Source organism: Plectropomus leopardus, chromosome 12 (assembly GCF_008729295.1).
Source record: "Plectropomus leopardus isolate mb chromosome 12, YSFRI_Pleo_2.0, whole genome shotgun sequence".
NCBI classification, from domain to species: Eukaryota; Metazoa; Chordata; class Actinopteri; order Perciformes; family Serranidae; genus Plectropomus; species Plectropomus leopardus.
Genome location: NC_056474.1, coordinates 18,871,272 through 18,893,621, shown reverse-complemented (window position 1 = coordinate 18,893,621; position 22,350 = coordinate 18,871,272). Strand labels below are relative to the sequence as shown.

Below are 22,350 nucleotides of genomic sequence, written 5' to 3'. Positions count from 1 at the left end.
TGTGGTATCATGACGATCATTCACTACTCTAACATTCACTATATATTATTACCAATAACACTGAATTAAAAGCTTTAAATAATTTACTGACTCTGTGGGGGGCGGGGCTCTGTCTGAATGAATGCCTCTTCTCTGATTGGTCATTCGTCCTGTCAATCATACTTACTCTCTGTTTGCACCCGCTGTCAATCAAGAGACGCACGAGCTACTGCAGGTGCAAAGCTGGGCACTGAGGCTGCTGCGACGCGGAGGATAAAACACACACTTAACGGTAAATCCTGCGCTTATTTCTCATTACTGGGTCGTGTTAAGTCAAACAGTTGCAGCTGATAACATGCGGATTACTTGTCGCTTGTCATATTCTGGTTTTAGACTAAATATTTAGCCATAAATAAGGAAGAGTAACCTTCATTTGACATAGCTGGGATGCTTAGCTAGCTCCTGCTGCCACTTTTAAATACTGGTAACGGTCTTCTGCGTTAGCATTAAAGGTAGCGATGCTAGCCTAATTTAAAAGGCTAAAAGCCGTATATTTTAATATGTATCGCTTTTACCTCTTTAACAGTCGTTTCATATTTATTTTAGGTGGAAAGTAATGTATGACAAAACGCATTGTACTGTATTTTCTAGGTTTTTTTAGTTGGCGAGCTAACGTGAAGCAGACTAAATTTCAGGCAGTTAGCAACATATTCAGTAGCAAGCTAACGCATGATAAGCTCCGCTGTGGATAAGGATGTGTTTTAGGCCGTTTATATTGGGAGCATGTTGTGTTCAGAGGGCACTACTTCGCTGACAGTTTGTCCGTGTTTCTCTTATTTACTACAAGGCCCATTCAACCATATGGTCATTCATAATTCCTCGGCTAGCGGAGGGTTCCTGCCCTCCTGGATGGGAGAGGATAGTCAGTTTAGCTGATGCTTAGCCTGCTAAGCTCTGGCACTTCCGTCCTCTTATCTTGCTTGGGGCGGAGGTGTGCATGGTTGGTCCGGCCAGTGTTATTGACATGAAGTGGAAACACTCAAGGCTGTGTGTGGGTATTGGCTAGTTGTATTGACACAGCCTCTTGGCGAAACGGTATCATTTCATTCCCTGGTAAAGTTATTAGACTGCTTGGGAGTGTAACCTGACCTCATACAGCAGGCGATACTGACATCATTTAACGCCATCACCCCATCATATTAATTATCTTTACAGTACTCTGCAAAAGTCTGAGGCCACCTTAAAACTTTATTTTGGCAAGATTATAATGATCATACATTTATATTTCTCAGTAGTCTCTTTACTAAAATACAACCACAACATACAGGAGACATGTTTACAGATCATAAAAAAAAGTTATTACAACAGCGTTATAGAAGAGCAAACCAACCAGAAATAGCTGAACAGTCAGTCCAATAAATAAGTCAGTTTGATATTTGATGCCTGCCATGCCCTCAGATACATGATTTCTGTACTGTTTTTCTTTCTCACACTTGTTTTAGACCCCATGGCTCACGCACATCCAACAATCTTTTAAGCGAGGGGCTCGATAAAAAGGATAGCTGTAAACAACATTGAAAACACTGTAGCTCTTGTAAATGCAATTCATTAGCACATCCACAAATGACATTTTGAGCTAATACTCTTCTTTCGACTCAAGCAAATTTAGTGGAATATTTCAACAATATTCAAACAAATTGACAAAGGGTGTTGTAATCTGTCACATGTCCAAACCAGAACATTAACATTTTATTAAATGGCAAATAGGCAGGGTTCTTCGTTTATTCTTAATCCAGTTTTATCATTGATCTGCACGAAACATGAAATTTTTCAGCCAGTGACGGGGAAGCTGTGTATGACAGCATAACTATAGAGAGTGGATACAGTGTCGTGAATAAAGGTCTGCACAATCTAATGGAATCAAATACAACAGCTCTACCTTTGTAGGGTTATATAACATTTAGTTTTGGAGACATTGTCAGAGAGGATTTCATTCAACACTGATTTTTTTTTTTTTTTTGTGACTGTAGTTTGTGGTGGTAGTGATGGTGTTATACTGGGTTGTATTTGAAGGTGTTTTTTTTATTATTACATGCAGTTTCCTCAAGCTTATTACTGAGTAATATGTGTGATCTCAATCCTTGCTTAGATGGCGTCTGCAAATGCCACATACGGACAGAAGGAGTCCTCGGACCAGAACTTTGATTATATGTTTAAAATCCTCATCATTGGCAACAGCAGTGTAGGAAAGACGTCCTTCCTTTTCCGCTACGCAGACGACTCGTTCACGCCAGCCTTTGTCAGCACAGTGGGCATTGACTTCAAGGTGAAGACCATCTACAGGAACGACAAGAGGATAAAGCTGCAGATTTGGGTGAGCAAGTGAACACACATGTATGTATACAGACTTGGGGTTGGTAAGGGGGACAAGATTCATGTAAAAAGTTGTTTCAGGCAAACCAGTGAGTCACAGTCGCCACAACGGCTGCTTTTCAGGAGCTGACACTTCACTCTGGAAACTTGAAGCGTTGTGAAAAGGAATTATAAAACTCACTTTGCTTTGCTAATTGCAACCTTTTATCTTGTCATTGTTTTGCATTCATTGCTGCTGTATAGACTCTGGTACCTCTAAAAAAGTAAGGGTGTAACCGGTGGAGAAGTCACATTACATAAATACTAGAGATGTTGCAATCCATGTTTTCTCTGTAGTCGCTATTATAAGTCCAATCTCATATTTATATTCCCGCTCAGAATACAGTGAAACAGCACACACTCAGACTTACATAGGCTCACAGTATAATCAGAAAAAACAGTAAGATGTGCCTGACAGCTTAGTTGCTCTAATTCAAGAAAATGGAGCCTGCCCTACTGCTCTCCGTTTTAGAGGACCTATTAAGATCATTTCCAGGTTCATACTTGTATTTAAGGCTCTTACCAGAACATGTTCACATGAGTTAATGGTTGAAATACACTTTATTTTTCTCATACTGTCCATGCTGGAACACCTGTATTCAGCCTCTGAGACGCTCCATTTAGGTCCAGAAAAAGTCCAGTCTGCACAGATTGGTCAGCTCCTCCCTGCACCATTATTGCAACAGGGCTGTAACAGAGAATATTGGCACTTTTCACCATGAAAACAATCACCAAACAAAGCCTCTAAACACAACCAGACATGTTCCAGAAGGAACGTGATATGAAATCAAGAAGAAATTTACAATATTGGCAACCAAGTTTACATATGTACCCAATTTTATTCTATAGCTTTATGTAGCAGTGAAGACTAATGTAAATTAGAGGTAGACGATATTGGATTCTTTGGTGATACCTGATATGCCAATATATAACGGCTGTTTTTGCCAATAACTGATGCAAATGTTGATGGGAGAACTGTTGGCATGGCACAGGATTCAAACAGGCATCTCCATGAACAATATACTGAAATACAAATGTAGTTTTTAACAGCAGTGACATCCAGTGTAAAGTATTTACTACTGATTATTATTATTATCGAGCAGATAATCAATTATCAAAAAATTGCACACTGTTTTTCACAAGTAATCAACAAATAATTTTAGTTCTACAGCACTAAGAATCCAGCAAACCTGCACAAAACCAGATTTGATCATCAGAATCAGGGCAAAGTTCCTCACTACCTGCAGACTGTCTCTGGTAAAAATGTCTGTTTCCATGCTGCACTGTCACATCTCTGACTAAGGCAGTTTTTATTATCATGTGTCTCTAACGATAACCAGCTGGCCCTTTGCAGTCCCCAGAATCACTTCATCCACTGTGTGCTGGCAATACCCTTGAAGTGTAATTAACACGAGCCATAAAGGCTGACCCCAGGATCAATTGCTTATTACATAGGACACCAAAGGAATACCTAATGCTCATGGGACTTTGGCTTACTGTTACACCTCCACAATCATCAGGAGAAACATGCACCATCATATATCCTTTGCAGGTGCTGGGTCACAATGATCTGCTTAAAAAGACAAAAAAATTCCACACATTGCTGTTTTATTCCCAATGCTTATTTAATCCTACATGGACATGATGATGTTTAGGCCACAATCTGAGCCAGAGCATCTGTGGATAGATGGAAAATGGTCATGTCCATGAGACCATGAGTCTGTAGGTGTTTGTTATTTTTTTATTTGAGTATGTCTTTATCATACACCTATCCTGCTTTGACAGTGATGTGTATATACTCAAAAGTAACATGATGTTTGTGTGTGTTTGTGAAGGACACTGCTGGTCAAGAGCGATACAGGACAATCACCACAGCTTACTACAGGGGAGCCATGGGCTTCATCCTCATGTATGACATCACCAACGAGGAGTCCTTCAACGCTGTTCAAGACTGGTGAGGAACTGCATGCATGTCTGTGTGTATGAGGGAAGGATGTGAAGAACATACAGTCTTATTTTATTTTATTTTATTCAGCTGACTTTGCTGGGACTAGACATGCAGTGGATGGGCAAGAGCAAAAGTATAATCAGACTAGTTTGAAAAAGCATTTAATCCTGTTATGTAACATTTGTTTGCATATGAAAAGACGGATGAAAGCACCAATAATGTCTGTTTAAATCCTCCTTTTGCTTTGTCAAACTGCATGTTCGCACAACAAACTGCAAGTAATTTAGGTCAAAACCTGAATAAAATTTAACTAAGTAGAAAACATGTTTACCTCAGACAGTTTGGTTAAACTTTTACCATTTGCCTTTGTTTTCTTATCCAGATTAGTGGTTTATATGAATATGTTAAACTTGACTTGTTAGAAACCTGTTTGGTGGCCTATTATGTTAAAATGTTCACTCTTGTGTGTCTGTCATTGATGGCTTTGCCATTTTCACATGCTTCAAAATGAAGTTGGTGATTAAAATATGACTTCAAACAATGATGGTTTTAAATAAAATACAGCTTTTTCTTTTGACATCAGCAAAACGCAGATGAAGCATGTGCAGTGTTTCCACACATATGCTTTACTTTGGCTGTTCTCTCGGGTTTATTAACAGCCTTCAAAGTTTATTTTAGCATTTTTATTTTTATTCTTTATCTGTCTGAGAGTGACGCCATCTGTGATCATTCAATGAGCGGGCAATCTTCCCTCGCACTTCCACTCCTTTAACTGTTCATTTTGGTTCAGCGTCTGAGGCAGAAGCATCTGAGGCGCCAGTGTGCAGCTCACGATCTGCTGCTATAGTTCTGGTGCCAGTTTTCTCTGCAGCTGCAAGTGAATCTGGCAAGAAGACATACTGATAATCTAAAAAAAACCAACAACAGCAAAGAATATGTCATGTATGATGTAAATTAATAAATTATGAATCCCATGCTTGCCAACCTTTTTTATTTTTCTGCCCCTCTCCCTGCTGCTCTCCTGGAGTTTCAATTCCCACACTATTTTACTCCCAACATTATGAAATTTCAAAATTTGCCAATCCACTAATATTGATTAGAAATAGCCCAATATTACTGCTGTTGGTTATTGGGTTTTTGTTGTTGTTGTGGTGGTGGTAATTTTTTTTATGTAGCCTATTCATTTCAGGTATTTCTTAGTTGTCTAAACAGAGAGCCAGAGAGACCAGCAGACACACACACACACACACACTCAAGCAGACAGACAGAGAGATGTTAAAGATAAGAGCATAATCAGAAAAAGAGAATAAAGAAGAGCATAATGATGAAAGGTCACACATATTTGTTGTTTCTCACACATAGACTATTTTTGTATCGGCAGGTAATGCCAGCCCTTTCTGCCTGCTCCCACCGCAAGTGTGTTTCAGACTGGTGGGAAACACTGGTGTGTGTTAGGCTTGTTGGAGTACTGAGACTGCAGTACTTTCTAAAAACTGCTTAGCATTTAAGAAATAAAATATGGTTATGAGATTCAGTCAGCCAGTACAGCTGAATACCTTGTATTGTATCCGTTAACAGGTCGACCCAGATCAAGACATACTCGTGGGATAACGCCCAGGTCCTTTTGGTGGGGAACAAGTGTGATATGGAGGATGAACGAATGGTGGCCTCAGAGAGGGGCCGGCAGCTGGCAGAACAGCTGGGTAAGTCACCTGATCAGAGTAAAAACTAGCTGTTGTTTCTCTGTTGTTTATCTCCACTGTTACTCCTCTCCTCTCCTGGGATTATTAAGGAAATACATATAACCACGATGCATTAAGTTCCTGAGAGTCCCAAAGAGGGGGCGATTATGTATTAATTATACATCTAAACATTAGTAAAATTCATAATGTTTGTATTATGTTTGTTCAGTGGGATTTTGATTCAACCTGTTCATTTTTAGAGGTTTTAGTCTTTTAAACAGAAGTCCTGTTTAATCTCTTTTTAATGCCCCTTTCTGTTGATGGCATAATGTATGTCATCATGGTTAGACTCAGCTTGCTACACAACGTAATTTCATCATATTTGAAACTGAGATAACAACAATTCAATCTGCTGTAATTTTGAATCAAAGGCAGCATTGCTATTTAACCCTACTAACCCGAGTCTAAATCAGTTTTAGGTTTGTTTTTTTTTTAGTTTTAACAGAGATTTGAATATCAGCAGTTCAGTCTTTGTAAGGGAATTTGCAGCGGCAAAAATAGCCTGGTTGCTGCTTTTTTTAGACAAGCTAAGTGTATTTTTATTCTCTTTCTGTTGGAACATGTAACTCCAAAAACATAATGCTAAAAGAGTATCTCATGTAATCTGACTGTGTCCACCAGCAGATCAGCACGGTTCAGTTCACTTCAACACGTTTTTTCGTTTCCATCGTGAAAAGTTGTGGATAGTACCTTTAGTACCTTTGGAACCGTTCACCCTCTGCTTGGGGTACGTGGCAGACAGATCCAGTACTAAAAGGTGGAGCTAGAAACGCTGCAGTATGTTGACTGTTCAGTAGAGTAAACACTCTGCTTAATTTCAAACCACCTGTGAAAGAGGTTTAAAGGGAAACTTCTATATTTTTCCACTTGGATCATAATTTTTCCACGTTTTAGTGTCTAAATGAGAATGGAGACAATGATTTTTGAAACTGGTCTAGAGTTGAGAGAGAGCACTGTCGGAAAACAGGCTGCAGCGTAACCACTCGAGACAGTAGTGCGCCGTCAGTTGTCAGTACGTGACAACATTATGGAAAGGAGCCCTACCTTGTCGCTGATCAGGTGTCTTTCTTAGTTTCTGTAACCAAGACTCCCTCAAGCAAAGGTCTCGTCCTGCAATTTAGCAGTTTTCCACTGAGTTGAAATTGTGTCATTTCATCCATTACAACTTGTGGAAAAACAATTTAAATCTCTGATAATTTTCTATCTATGTATATCTATATATCTACATCTATATTTTATTTTATTTTTTACTTAGCTCCCATAATACTTTGTTCATGAAAAACCATCTTTCTGGCTGTTTGCCTGAAACTGGTGATGTGCGCACATTGAAATCAGGAAAAGAAAGGGAAACTCATTTCTCTCAATGAAAAGGGAAGTCTCCTTGGAGTGTATGGCTGCTAGTGATGGAGACAGAAAAGAAATTGAATTGCAGCCCGTCTCATAGCTGCATTTTTTTCTCTCTTAATACTGTACCAGTTTCAGAAAGTTTTGTCTCCATTGGTCACTTAGACACAAAAACATGGGAAAATAGGGTCCAGGGTGAAAACATCGAAGTTACCCTGAGAGTATAATCTGAAAAGAGACTTATGAGTAGATTTAATTGACACACAAATCTGATAAGGACTGAAAAAATATTGAGGTTTGAGCTGCCTGTGTGACTGTAGCCTTAATGTGTCCTGACATAATGAGATAAGTGGCTTAACTGGGTAATCTTCACAGCAGAACAATAAGTGTAACCATTCGCCTCTCCGTGTCTCTGTCACCCCTCCCGGCAGGTTTTGAGCACTTTGAAGCAAGCGCTAAAGATAACATTAACGTGAAGCAGACCTTCGAGCGGCTGGTGGACATCATCTGTGAGAGGATGTCAGAGAGTCTAGACAACAACGACCCAACTGTTACCGGCACCAAACAGGGGCCACAGCTCAACGAGCAGCCTCAGAGGTCCCATCAGGATTGTGCTTGCTAAACATGACTACACACACACACACACACACACCAAAAAGAACACACACACACACTGTTTGCTGTCCTTAACTCCACACACCTTTTTAGGTTTGTCTCTTATTCTCTTTTTCTTTTCTCATAGACACACATATATGACACACAAACACTGCCATACAGAGACACACAGCCTGGCTGCTTGGATTCTCCGCCCCTCTCACTACACGCAGAGCATCATCCACAAGAACCGGCTCTCCCCAAACACTTGGTGTTTTCAGTCATTTCATTTTAATGGTTAATTTCAGTAAAACAGAGATTCTGTGACAGTGCTAACTTAGTCAGAGGGGTGAAGAACATTTAACAGATTTACAATCTCAAGTTGTCTTTCTTTCTTATTTTTGCACATTTACACAAACACACACACACACACACAATATACTGTATCTTCACAGAATCATAAAAAGTCAGTGAAGGCTTAGGCTACATCCACACCAATATATTTTCATTTTAGAAATGCATAACTATTGCTATGTTCATGCCTAGTATCTACAATACTCCGATGTTTTGTAACCCTTAAAAAAAGAAACCTAGAAATGCTGCTTACCTTGGAAACGATGACGCAGACACCAGTGTTCGCTTCGTGGTTGGGTCTCATGAGTCACAATCGTCAAGCCAAAATATTATAGCTAGGTTTATATACCTTTTGTGATTTCATCCATCTCACTCCTCTCCCATTGCCGTGGCCGGTACCGCTCCAATATTTCACAGTATTTGCTTTGCAAGGACTTGCAATGACTGTTTTCTGCCACCTTGACCGCCTTACGCTCATGTGTTACTTTCAGTGACGGTTCCACGTTTTCAACGGTTCCATCAGAGAAATCTCTGGTCTTACTCTTACCTATGTCCAAAGTATTTTCTTATACTAAGCAACCAACCGCAGAGTAGACAATCTGCTTCTCGTTTACATCGGCAAGCGCATGCTCAGTGTACGTGAATGGTCATGTGATATGCGTTTTCAGGCATGTTTGTATGGAAAGAGATTATTTTTGAAGCGATGCTACACTAGTGTGTAAAGATATGATTTTCGTTTGTAAATGCAAACATATTAGTGTGGATGTTGCCAGAGACTCTATCATTCCTGGCAGTCGGTTTTTACTATAGAAGGCTGTGGATAGTCTAATCCCAGGCCCCGTTCAGCACTAACGCCTCAAACCTGAACAGATTCAAATCAGCTACATTTGTTTTACTTATAATCCCATTGAAACTGTAAGCTAGTTGCTGTGGGTAGAGATCGGGGTGTTTTTTTTACGTTTTTGAGTTGGTTGGTGAAATAACCAGTCTCCCAGTGTTGTGAGTATCTACTAATAATTTTGGTTCAAATTTGATATCCACATGGGATCTTTTGAAGGTTTGTTTCTCTTTTAATGCTTCAATGAACATAACAATAGCAAAGCCATGCATATCAGTTATCTTGTCAATAATATCATTATTATTCGTTTTTGGCCCCTTCCCAGGTTTTTAACATTTCTTTTAGCAAAATGTGATGGCAGTGTCAGTCACGTTGTTGGTCTCCGGGTAAGGAGTGGCATAGGCCTCTGGAGGTTGCTTGATTTTAGATTCTTAGTCCTGTTTGTTTGTTTGTTTGTTTGTTTTGCTTTTTTACTTTTTGTTGCAGTTTTTTTTAAGACAGAAGTAAAGGATTAGGGAGAAGTGTATAAATGTTTAAAACTCAGCAGATACAGATTTAAAAATGCTTATGTAATATATATTCATATATAATTAACATACAATAATAGGATATTGGATTCCCTCCTGTGCTTTAGTGAGAGGTGCATGTTGTTGATGTTTTTATCTGGTTCTGGTTGACTGGATGGTTTATTTGTGTGAGCTGTTGTCTGAATTTAAAGCCCGTCTGTCCTACAGTTTCAGTACTCGGAGGAACCATGTAGGGGTAAAGGTTTCACATGTTAAGCCCGCTGCCCCTTCTCATTGTATTAACTTCTATCCACTGCACACAATGTGCAACATGCACTCATTAGAAAGGCATGTGAGTGTGAGCACTGGTTTACTACAGACTTCTCCATCAGCTTCAGATAGTCTCTTGGTAGATTTTATTTTCATCTTTACTTTTTTGGGGGAACATGATGTTTTTAAGCATGTTAAATGTCAAATTGTGAGTTTTCTTTCTCTCTGATGCTAAAGTTAGGGATTTGTCTGCTTGTGTATACAGTACAATACGTTCTGTCAGTCATGCAAGGCATGCGGAAACACACTCTAAGTTATTTTAAAATAAAACTTATTTATTTTGTATAATTTATAGCTTTTATTTATTTGAAGATAAGGTTTTTCCTAGATTATGCATTGCAATCTGCGCTCTACTTTTTAAAGAGATGTTCAATAGTATTCAATTGCTTAAACTCTCCCAGCTTTTAAATGTATTTGTTTACAGTGAATATAAAGCTTGATATGCTTCCTCAAGAGGAACATTAAAACATTCCAGTGTAAGAATCTCTTATCATGTCCACGCAGCTTTGGTGGGAAGTTTGTTTGTCTTTTGATATGGGTTACGTAACTTTTAAGACTTGGTAGTGTAAAAGCAGACTGTTCTCACAGCGCAATAGCAGTTTCTTTTTTCTCCACACCCAAAAATGAGCGAATTACAAACCGTGCTGAAGGTTTGCAATACTGTACAAGGGTGTGTACGAATGTACAGTTTCTGTAAAGGCAGTCTTAATTCCAAAGAGATTTTAATGATATGTTTTGAGCCAAAAAGAGTGCTTGTTAGACATTTGCACCAAAAAAACTTGAGTGATAGTGTTTTCCTACTCTGCACAGTAGCTTCAAAAAGGGAAATGTTTTGGAAGTAAACTGAATACTCTGAACACTTCGTTAAAATAGTGATTCTTACTGCATCGGTTCACTTTTGACCAGATTTTTGTTACTTTATTTATTGTGTTTTGCTACAGCTGTAAACTTGCCGGTGACTTAGGAACACGAATCGATCCTATTCAACTCCTTCTCTTCCTCCTCCCTCCCCATCATAAATAACTCTTGTAAATAGAAACTTTCTGCCCGCCGGGTATTAGTTGTGTGAATTGTGCTGTACTTCTGTAATGCTAGATTTGCTAAAATGAGGAATCAATAAAAAAAATTCTTAAAGCTGGAGTCTTGCGTTGCTTTAACAGTTATTCCCAGAAAGTCAGTGATTTACAGTAAATGCACATGTATGTTTGGAGTAGGCTGTGCCCAGCAGAGGGCATCATAATGCAATAATGTCTTGTTTTCTACCCTCAGAGTTGTTTGACCATCTATGGTTTGGTTCAGCCTCTCTGCTGCATTTACTACAACACCCATGGTGTCAACTCTGCAAAACAACATAAAAAGGTATGAGTTTATTTATTATTCTCACAAATCTTTATGCAAACTATAACAAACAGAGCCTCCTGTCTGAGTAAATAAATAAAACACGTCGGTTTTAGTAATGTAGTGAATTTAATAAATGTCAGGGAGAGACGTTGAGAGTCCATTACACATGGATAGATAAGGATTCTCAGCACGTACACATACATTCATGGAAGTTTGGCGACTGAAGAACTACACAGCAGCCACCATAATGAAAGATACAATGGTTACTGTACACAAAAGCGACAAGACATGCAGTGTCCATTTTTGCAAAATAAAAAACAATAAGTAAGACCATATGTAAAATAAGAAATGTTTTCAGTAAATAAAATATATATTTGTCATTGCTAAGTGCTTGTAAACAAGTAAGGCATTATATTACACAGTGGGTGACAGCACTTGGTGACACCCTGGTGTTTGGTTGCACTCTTGGTAGAGATTGTCCAGCTTACACACACACATAAATGCTATCCTGCATCAATCCACTGGATAGCAATTTGCTACATGGCTTCCCAAAAAAATTAGGACAACAAAAGAAGTCATTTTGCTGCTTAACACTGCCAGATTTGCATGACTGAGAGCAGGCTGCAGCCCACACCTGCTGCTGGTTAACCTGTCATTATTCCTGCAGCTCTCTTATCAAGGCCTGTTCATTACACTGTACAGTGCAAGTGTCTGTTCTGTTTCTACAGGCTTTATCTGGAGAGTGCATTTACAGTGGCCTCATGACAAGTCTCTGATAAGGATTTTGTGTTTTAAAAGTTCCTTATAATGCAGGCCTGTATCCTCAGAGCATACTAATAAACATCCACAAAGAGCACCATCACTGGAGATTAGTACGCCTGGACCTGGTTTGGTAAAAGCTGGCATCCGCTGCTGACATGGTTCATCACCTTCTGCTTCAGCTGGGCCACTTGCTCCCTGAGGACGCTGGCTGTGGACGCCAGCTCGGTGTTCTGCGTTTTCAGGCTCTTGACCTTGTCCTCCAGCCGAGAGATCCTTTCCAGTTTCCTCTTGCGGCACTTGGAGGCGGCTATCCTGTTCCGCAGCTTTTTCCTCTCCGCCTTGATGCGCTCCTGGTTGTCCATGTCAATGGGAGACAGAGGGGGACTGTCCCCGAAGCTCTGCATGTCTGGTACAGTCTGAGGCTCGTCCTTCACCAAACCGGCAGTCTGGAGTCGTGACAGAGCAGCCGCAGCGGCCGCCTGTTGCTGCGCGCTGGCTAGATGAGACGGAGGCGGCGGGAAGGGGATGGTGTCCGTGGAGTAGTTGATGGTGGTGGCTCCGAGCGGACTGGCCGCATAGCCGTTCAAGGTAGTGTAAACAGGAAGGTCTGATGTCTGCAGCCCGGCTGATCCGACCGCGTTGGCCGACCCGAGGAGCTCCAGTCTGTCCACGGAGACGCACCCCGCGTCGCTCAGCTGATTCTGCTTGTGGAGATCCTCCAGCGCCTTAACGAAACCCTCCGCGAACTCCTGCTCGTCACTAGCTGACTTCGGATAAAGGAACTGAGAGGCCGAGTTTGCGGAGGTGACCAGACCGTTTGACTGGATAATAAGGCGCTCCAGGTCCGGAGAGGTTAGTTTCAGGAGTCCCAAGTCTGGAGAGTTGAGGAGTCCGTCTGCGTCCCGGAGTGGGTTTGATTTGAGCTCGGAGTTCTGGTCGTCCAGGTTCAGATTAATGTCCTTCTTCATCATCGTGCTCTGGGAATAGATGCTGGAGACCCTCTGAGTATTCACCACGGTGCCTGGGTAGAGGGTTGTTTCCATTCTACACCCTCACATGAGGGAGTGTTGAGCGTTACGCATCGACGACTGTTCAGCAATCACATCCAAACATGAGGAAATCAGCTGATCCCTTTTTCTCATGCGATCCTGCTGCCCTATACCCCTTCTTGTGTATGAGCCACTCTATCAGACGACCACTTGAGCTGCCGTGCCTGAGGGGCTCTGATGTGTCTCTTCGGCGCGCGGGTGATATTGTCTTTTCCCGATGGCACGACTGCTATGCGCAGCGCCAGACCTCGCTCGCTTTCTAGCCCTAAAAATTCCATTATGTCACTCCAGAGCGCGGAGATTGGCCCAAAATGACGTTGGTTTCCGGTTTAATTTGAATAAGGGGCCGAGCCGGTCTTTATTGCCATGGAGACTTTAGGTAAACTACAAACAGTGCAATGCATTGTGGTTTGATGTCATAGCATAAAAAAGCTCAGGGTCGCCAAAAGAGAGCAGAGACTGGGCGGGGAAGGTGTAAGAGGCGAGGGCCAAGGAAAGAACAGAGGAACAGGCCCTACAGAAAATATTCGTTCAACTCAGGCAGGCCAGGGCAGTTTTAAAACACGTTAATGGTAGAGAAGAATACAGAAGTTTCTTTTAGATAGTGTCAGGTTTGAGTATTAATACATTAGGCATGATCTTGTTATTCCATTAAACAAAATAGAATCCCAATTGGGTCCTAAAGTATGTGTTCAAATCTAAATTTCAATTTTATTCCAATTACTTCTAACACTAACCCTGCCAGCACCTCTTGTTCCAGGTCTTTGAGGATCAATGGTCACATTCAGCCCTCACACAAGACCAAGAGACTTGAAATGAGGTGTTACAAAGTGTCCTGAAAGTGTTTCTGGGTAAACTGAGCATACACTAGAAAAAGGGGAAGGAAACAGTGACAGTAGAATGAGGAAACCATGTGTTTCTGTGTTTGAAAGAAGCATGTGGAGAGGTTAAAGGTTTTAATGGCTGATGAGCTGCCCTCAACCTCTTTATTTATACAGTTTGTTCCAAAATACTGTAGGTTCACAGATTTTTGTAATCATAACAATGGAACACAGTGCTGTGAAATCTCATATTTATTTGTTTTAATAAAAGAAAAGATGATGACAGAAGTTAGACAGAACATCATAGAATATATCTAAACTTAATAGAATGGTATAGAAAGGAACAAATAATAATACAGTAGAGCCCTGAGGGCATTATAGGATAAAACAGCATAGAATAGAACAAAACATAATAGAATAGCACATTATAGAATACAATAGAGTAGATCATTATGGAATAAAGCATTATAAATAGAATAAATCTAACATTCTTGAATAGAAAATGACACAAAAAGACTAGGATAATGAAAAAGCTTTTTAGAATATAATAATTTAACATTATAGAACAGGAAATAATAGACTAGAGTAGAATATGGAGAATATAATAGAGCAGAACAGACAGCAGATCTGACAGAGCAGAGCATTATAAATAGAATATGATAAAACACCACAGAATAGAAAAAGAACAGTGATAATGGTGCATTACAGAATAGAACATCATAGAGCAGAAAAGAATACAGGAGAATATAATGTCATAAAATTGAACATTGTAGACCAAAAAATATATATAACATAGAATACAGTAGAACAACACAGAATAGAATAAAACAAAATAGAAAAGAACAACATAGTGTGCATCATAGAAGAGAACAGAAAGTAATAGAATAGAACAAAACATTATAGAATAGAACAGAAAAGACCCGAATAGTGTAAATTATAGAACAAAATAAAATATAGAACATAAAAGAAATAGAATAGAACATTATACACTAAGAGAAGAATAGAACTCTATAGAAAAGAGCATTATAAATAGAATAGAGTAAAACATTATTGAATTGAGTTACACAGAAAAGAATAGTGTAAAATACAATAGAACAGGGCATTATAGAAAATAAAGTAAATGAAACAAACACCATATAGATCCAGCCATAGTATGTTTTTGAGTCTGGCTCTGTGGTGGAAACTACAGTAGAATATTGTTATTCCACCCATACACAGTGAGGACGTCAGCAGACCGTCTGCATCAGCACCACGGAGCAGAGAGGGCATCATTAGTTTCCATGGCAACACTGACATAGCAAGTGACGCAAGCGAGATGGAGAGAGAAAGGTGAATGGGTGGAGGGAGAGGAGGGGGCTGTTAGCGACTGCAGTGCAGGTTGTGTAGGTGGCTGTTGGAGGTGTTACTGTGTGTGTGTGTGTGTGTGTGTGTGTGTGTGTGTGCGTGTGTGCGTGTGTGCGTGTGTGCGTGTTTGTGTGTGTGTGTGTGTGTGTGTGTGTGGTTCAGAGGCAGAAATTGCTTCTGTAACCATAGAGGCATAAGTGACAGAAGTTTGTTTGAAACATTCATCTCAAAATATTCTTCTGAGAAAAGAAAAAAAAAATCTCCACCCTATAGAGAACATATTTTCTTCACGGTGCCAGTTTGAAGCCACATAGGGTGCAGTGTCCAGAATGTGTGAGTCATTTCGCAACCAATGGGTGTGGACAGCACCAGGAATGAAAAAAAGGGCTGTAGGGCGATATTAGATTAGCTCTGCCTTCATGACAACAAACTGTGAGGAAGGTTTGTCCTCTAAACTCAGGTAATGGAGTGTGTCAGAGGTTGTGTAAGATACAGTTTCTCCTCCCTCAGCCAGAGAAGTGTCCTTTGACTTGAACTCCCTTGGGAGAAGCTAACTGGGCACACATGTTCAGTAACGCCCTCTGTCACCCTCACAGTGCATACACAGACACCTGGGTGCTGCCCAGTAAAACCACTAAGCAGCTCCAGTGGAGCAGCTGCTTAGGGGTTAAATGTGCATTCATGAGCTGTCTCAACAGTTGTTATTGATGGAGGGGAGGTTGTTTTTCATTCACGCTCACTGGCCACTCACAAGACGGCTCTTCTAACCTTTAATCCGTGAATGCAGTGCAGATGCTTGGTTTCATTTTCAGTGAACACATGGCTTGAATTACACTCTATTGCATCAAAACAGTCGGATTAAAAAGATCAGTTTTCATCCTCTCTTGTCCTCTTTCCAAAAATGTCTGCATGTTGAAGGAATACAAATTAACAAGTCTGCTTTTGTCGACTTTCTTTTCACTTCTTTGCCAAATGCATTACTGAAGGACGAGCTGCTGTGGAGGATTGCATGCCCGCACAGTAGATGGCAGTGTGATCTATCCAGATTTAGTGTGTCACTTCCTCTCAGCTGTGAGTCAGAAGAAGACAGCAGCAAGCGTAGACAATCCTGGGATTCCTGTTTGGGATATTTGATCCCTTTATTATTAATCTATGACAATTCCTGTCATAACAACTAAGGACAATGGCCAATAAGAGGAAAGTAATAGTAACAGGTGAGAGGCTTTAATTGGTCAGAGGACTGGAGAGGGACAGATGTGTCTTAAATGATTTCTTTATTGTCAATACAGTGCTGTTATAGCTTATGGAGTTCTAGTTATGACTGAGCTGCACTGATTTTTAAATGAATGTCCTACAGAGAGTAATGTTGCTGTTAGGAGAGGTGGGTTTTATCTGATGGTTTAGATCAGGAAATAAATACATGCACAAGAAGGAATCTGAGTGACAGTAAATGTACTCTTATTTTTGTGACAAAACTGCTCAGCTGAAAGACAGACCAGTGTCTTTACTGCTCTGTTACTGCAATTAATGTTTAACTTCCAGCCTTTGGACTTTGAATTAAGTCTTTTATTTTTACATTTACCCTTATCACTTCTTGCCATGACAGATAAGCATCCTCACTGAGTCTTTTATTTGCTGCACAGTCTCTCATTACTGCACTGGAGAATAATCTTTGCTACTCCTTTCTCTGCAGGTTTCGAGCCTTTTGGTGAGCATGCAGTGAACTCCAGCTGGGTGGCAGTGCAGGTAATCCGTAATCAGGTTGTTCATTTTTAACCCAGGTGCTGGTGAAGGACTTATAATAGGCCCTGAAAAACATAGTAGTCGCACACATCCAAAAACTGTGCAAGGCAGGTGCTGGAAATGAAGAACAGCAGTCAACAACATGAAGAAAAGTCCACACACTCCTATTCAGACTTAGTTTGGTATGAAATCAAACCAACAAACTAACATCTTTAAATACCAAAGCTGGATCTGATGACAGTCATGTGGTGTTACAGATGTAACAAAATAAATTTTAAAAAGTCCTCTTAAATTCATCACACAATATAAATATATACAAAGATCTACATATACATGTTTTAACTGTTTTAAAAAGTACATGTTGAGGAAAACACATACAAAAATAATATACAATGGAAAGATTTACCCACATGTATTTGTGTTACATTTTTTTTAATAGGAAGTAATCCAGAGCACACAAGAAATACCACCAGAACAGAAGTTGTCATACCTTTCATAAAATTTCTATGTGCTCGGAGTTATTTAAAACTTTCTGGTATATATTAGTTTTTGTAAATGTGTTTGAAAATGGCTTTTGTGTGGGAAGTCTATCGTTACCTGATTTAGGGGTTGCCATTTCATGTCATTGTTCATTGATCTATTAAGCTCTTTAAGACTGCACTTCCGATCTTTATATATGTTTCCTGTGCTAACAGGAACTGGAGCGATTAGGGCTGGGTGACGCAGTAGACCTTCATGTGTGTGAGGTGCCTGTTGAATATCAGGCTGTTCAGACGCTGCTGCCCTCTCTGTGGAAAGAACCACAGCCAGAGGTATTCAAGAAAATACACAATGCTGTACATGAATAACATGTTGCCTAAAATCCATCAATTCTTTATAAAAAAAAAAAAAAAAAGCCCCAAATTAACCTCTGCCACCTCTGTCTTTTGGGGTCCTGTGAGAAGCTGGTGGTCCATGTCGGTGTTTCTGGTTTAGCCACCACTGTCACTCTGGAGCAGTGCGGCCACAACAAGGGTTATAAACGCCTGGACAACTGCAGCTTCTGCCCGGCGTCCCAGTGTTGTATAGACAGCGGCCCAGACTGCATACAGTCAGTGCTGGACATGGATACAGTCTGCAGAAGGGTCAATGACTCTGGCCTCGGGGTCAGTCTTTCTGTTTCTAAGGATGCTGGAAGGTAAGAAATGTTATTCAATGTTACTGCAGCTACGTCCGTTATTTATGCAGTAGAGCCAGTGTTTGGTTTGTCAGCTCTGGGCTACTGTAGAAACATGGCAGTGCAACATGGAGATCTCTGTAGACAAACAACCTTGTGTAGATATAAACTGCTCATTTTAGAGTAACGAAAATACAAAAATTCTTATTGTTGGGTGGTTATACACAAAAGAAAACAAACGTATTTTATATTCCATTTCTACAATACACCCCCCCCCCCCCCCATAAACAACACACTAGGCCTTTAACCCTTTGAAACCAGTAGCGACATCACTTGTCTTGTGCTTTTTTCACACACCTTTGACAAGTACTTAAATCTTTGAACCCAGAGCAAATTGCTTTGATTTCTTTCAAAAACTGGGGGGAAAAGGCAATGAGCAACTTTGTAAATGTTGTTCCACAAAGTGCATGAAATAATAAGTTTAGAAAATTATTTTTAAAAAGTTAGGGGAAAATATCTGGGGGGAAATCATCTATTTGAAATGACCATACTTCCATATTTAAAATTATGTTAGAAAATGACTATTATTTTATATAACGTATTTTCAGGTAAGTTTCTTGTACTTTTAACTAATTTCTTGCAAACTTTTGGATCATTTCTTCTTTCGTCGCTCATTGCCTTTTTCCCATGTTATGAATGAAATCGCGCCAATGTGCTCAGGTTTCAAAGGGTTAAGTAAGATATTTGTCTTTCACTGATACATGCCTACATGGGCAAGTATTTCTCTTTATTTACGCTGTATACTTGCAAATGTGCATGATAATTAAGATTATTTTATGACTCATTTTGAAATGTCTTCTTGTCTTAACAGCCAAGGACACCTACTGTTTTGCAAAGTTGACTCATAGCCTCCGACATGTGCATTCCCCTCAAACTCTCACCGCCTTCTTTTCTGATACTCTCTCTTTTCTGTTTTATAAAAATGGAAAAACTTTACCTAACGTCCACCCCTTTGGCTCCCTGGCAGGTATCTGTGTGACTACACCTACTACACCTCTCTATACCTGGGGCAGGGTCACTCTGCCTTCATCCACGTGCCTCCGCTTGGAAAACCCTACAGCAGCCACGACCTGGGTCGAGCTCTTCAGGCCACCGTACAGGAGATGCTGAAACAGCTGGAACTGGATCCCGAACACAACAAGCACTGCAATCACGAGCATCAACACCAGCATGACCACTAACGACTTACAGTGCAGGCAGCGATGACTCAAGATAGTCAATCATCAGCTCGCGAGATGAATGGCATGAATTTCACATTTCTCGTCAAGATTCGGAGCTTGAGTCTGAATTGGGTGCTTTTAACTGTGATATCAATGCCAACTGTAAACCATGTGTTTCGTCTAAAAGATATTGAAGGGTTTATAGTTTTGTTTTGACTACAGCATCTGTATATCTGGGTCTTTGCATGTGTGGGTTTGAATGTGTGTGTGGGCATCTGTGAGTGTTAGTCACGTCTCTACAATTCTGCCTCTGATAAGACTGTGAAAATAGATGCCAACAACGATTATGGACATATTGACATTGTATCAAAAAGGGAGATTTACGTGACTATATTAGAGTAGTACTAACAAGGTAGTATAGCTGAAACCACAGGTTCTATATGGTGACACACTGTGGGATAGTTTACACTAACTTCTGAAGCCACAGACACCCTTTACTCTGTCCTCTCACTGTTTTTGAAGTTTTTCTGTCCTCTCCAGTCTCCCATGTCCTCTTGGTATGATTTGGTTGATATGCTTTCATTCCTTTCTGTTGCCTGTATTGTACCAGAGAAATGTGATGACATTTAAATGACAGAAACCTGAAGAAATTTAAAGATTGACACTAAAAATTTTTCATCTCAGGGAATATATTGCAAACACAATCAATGGAAAGTAGTTTGATCACTTTAGTGTCTGTCCTATGTATGTGCAGCTAAAAGCTGTGATTAAAGCACGTCACATGTCAGGCTTATTTTTATTTGTCCTTGTCCATGTGAAATCTTCAGTCAGATGAAATAATGCTTGCACTTTCACTGCTCGTACTTTTTAAAAAAAATTTAAAATCTTGCATTTGTTTAACCCCTTTAAAAAGTACGCAACATTTAACATCTATAAATGGACCCCGTAGGCAACAATAAACATACGTTTTTACATTTTTAAGAGTTCGTGCAGCGATAATACCTGTGAATAATGCTGCAGGACACTTTCCTTAGCTTTCCAGCATTCACATTTTAAACATGGAAATGTTAGTTGACTTTATGTGTTATGCAAAGAACCACACCCATGAAATGTCAAATACTAAAGAAAAAAAATTATGAGCATCCTGTTGAAGCATTTTATGATCTGTGATCACAAAGTGACTTTAGAACATTGTGTACTTTGAGACTCAGAGTTTGAACCGTTGGTGTTGCCTTTTAAGCTATTTATGAATTCGGTTCAGTTCTCATTGAGTTCAGCGCCTGAAAACAAAAGTCAGGGCCTGGTATATGAGTAAAGACTTGTATGTGGCTGTTGTTGAGATATACCTGAAAAGGCGAGGCAGATAAATGTGATTTCAGATATATTAAGATGAAAAGACAACAATAATTTAGGATTATGATTCTGTATTATTATAGACTCCTGATGTTAGAAAGGCAGGTAAGTTTGCAATGTTTTCTCAGGCAGTGAGAATGACTGAGTGAGAGTTGTGCAGTAAGATGTAAAACATAATTATGAAACTATCTACTGTTTTGTCATGCGTTTCTCAATTCATTCTTTAATACTTTATTTACTTTCAGATTCCTCTGGTGCAGGCCGAGTGAGTTACAGTAACACTGGGTGCAGTACATCCTGGTTCAACAGACCTGCTGAACTTGTTCTGACCTGAAAGATCTGTGCAGGATGGAGTGAGAGGAACACAATGTTACCAGAACATTGAAAAGGTATCGAAGTCGGCTTCATACACTCATTATAAAGTGCTGTATTTATATCTCAAAGCAGGAAATTTGTCTTAACTGGTCAAAAATTCTCACATTAATGCGTATTTTGTCCTACTGGTAAAAAAAATTTTGTCACCTCTCTCAACCTTTAAGTACCAGGATTTAGGAGAGCCTCAGAGCTGTCCTAACCTGCTGGGAGAGGGTAAGTAAGGACAGTGTTCAAGATGTGGACATAAAATGCTGTTTAATAAACAACATTCTTTCAAAGTTATTAGCAGCATTCAAGTACCCTCTAAATTATCACAAATGATTTTAAAAAAATAATTCCCACATGTTGAATCTGATGGTCGCCTTGCTTATAAATGAATAATTTCAAGTAAGAAAAAAAACTCCAGAATGTATCAGGGGTTGCAGACTGGGACAGAAGTGAACTGTAAAACAGGTATTTATTGTTAAATAGATGTTGTTGAGCTTTTTTTAAGGGGGGGCTGATATTTCTAGTGTACCCCAGTCCATTTGTCAATATTTTAAGACCATGATTACTAATGCACATGCTGCATTAACTTCAAATGGCCCTTTAAATATGCAGATTTACACTGATTTTTTCCTGTTTATTGGTACAAAGAAATTTTTTTAAAAATGCTCATCTGTTGATCTTGATTTCTGCTTCTCCTTCCATTGCTTTGTTGTCTTAGTGTTACCACACAATGGCATGATTTATTTGCGGATGCAAACTGGATTATCATGCATATTTAATCATTTAAAATGCTGTGTTTACATGTGTAATTTTATTCTATTTTTAGCATTCCTTTTCTAACATTTCAAAGACAACAAAGATCTAATTAAAGAGGCCTCTAGTCTAACTGTGGATGATTTATAGTTATTTTTTTGGTAATCACTGACCAGATAAACTGTCAAATAAACTAATAAAATATCAAATGGAAAAGCTGTAAATATACTACTACTACTACTACTACTACTACTAATAATAATAATAATAATAATACTAAGAAGAGACAGAAAAGTTGAGTTTCTGTCAGGCTTCAGCCTCAGTGCCTTCTTTAACTTGACCCGGCATAGACAACAACAGAGGTCAGCTCCACTCAGTTTCTTAGTTTACTGAAAGGT

At 39.6% G+C, this 22,350-nt stretch overlaps 3 protein-coding genes across 3 annotated transcripts; 2 read left to right on the top strand and 1 right to left on the bottom strand.

The window, feature by feature from the left end:
* Positions 1-209: 209 nt before the first annotated feature.
* LOC121951234 (ras-related protein Rab-3A-like) lies at positions 210-8,073 on the top strand. Its single transcript, XM_042497495.1, has 5 exons — positions 210-271; positions 2,129-2,353; positions 4,227-4,345; positions 5,918-6,042; positions 7,857-8,073. The coding sequence occupies exons 2-5, from the start codon at positions 2,129-2,131 to the stop codon at positions 8,045-8,047; spliced, it is 660 nt and encodes a 219-aa protein (XP_042353429.1). The 5' UTR covers positions 210-271; the 3' UTR covers positions 8,048-8,073.
* A 3,422-nt stretch (positions 8,074-11,495) lies between these two features.
* On the bottom strand, positions 11,496-13,448 carry LOC121951512 (transcription factor jun-D-like). The gene has a single exon (XM_042497866.1). It carries the CDS (start codon positions 13,191-13,193, stop codon positions 12,258-12,260), a length of 936 nt encoding a protein of 311 aa, XP_042353800.1. The 5' UTR covers positions 13,194-13,448; the 3' UTR covers positions 11,496-12,257.
* A 3,010-nt stretch (positions 13,449-16,458) lies between these two features.
* On the top strand, positions 16,459-20,276 carry LOC121951513 (pyroglutamyl-peptidase 1-like). The gene is made up of 5 exons (XM_042497867.1): positions 16,459-16,578; positions 17,058-17,110; positions 17,803-17,919; positions 18,052-18,284; positions 19,291-20,276. The coding sequence occupies exons 1-5, from the start codon at positions 16,548-16,550 to the stop codon at positions 19,502-19,504; spliced, it is 648 nt and encodes a 215-aa protein (XP_042353801.1). The 5' UTR covers positions 16,459-16,547; the 3' UTR covers positions 19,505-20,276.
* The last annotated feature ends 2,074 nt before the right edge of the window (positions 20,277-22,350 follow it).

Excerpts from the sequence above, each read along its gene's own strand:
- LOC121951513 (XM_042497867.1), top strand. The coding sequence starts at position 16,548 with ATGGCCAATAAGAGGAAAGTAATAGTAACAG. Across the intron at positions 17,111-17,802 it reads CCAGCTGGGTGGCAGTGCAG|GAACTGGAGCGATTAGGGCT; the intron begins GTAATCCGTAAT and ends CTGTGCTAACAG. Across the intron at positions 18,285-19,290 it reads GTTTCTAAGGATGCTGGAAG|GTATCTGTGTGACTACACCT; the intron begins GTAAGAAATGTT and ends GCTCCCTGGCAG.
- LOC121951512 (XM_042497866.1), bottom strand. The coding sequence starts at position 13,193 with ATGGAAACAACCCTCTACCCAGGCACCGTGGTGAATACTCAGAGGGTC.
- LOC121951234 (XM_042497495.1), top strand. The coding sequence starts at position 2,129 with ATGGCGTCTGCAAATGCCACATACGGACAGAAGGAGTCCTCGGACCAG. Across the intron at positions 4,346-5,917 it reads TTCAACGCTGTTCAAGACTG|GTCGACCCAGATCAAGACAT; the intron begins GTGAGGAACTGC and ends ATCCGTTAACAG. Across the intron at positions 6,043-7,856 it reads GCAGCTGGCAGAACAGCTGG|GTTTTGAGCACTTTGAAGCA; the intron begins GTAAGTCACCTG and ends CCCTCCCGGCAG.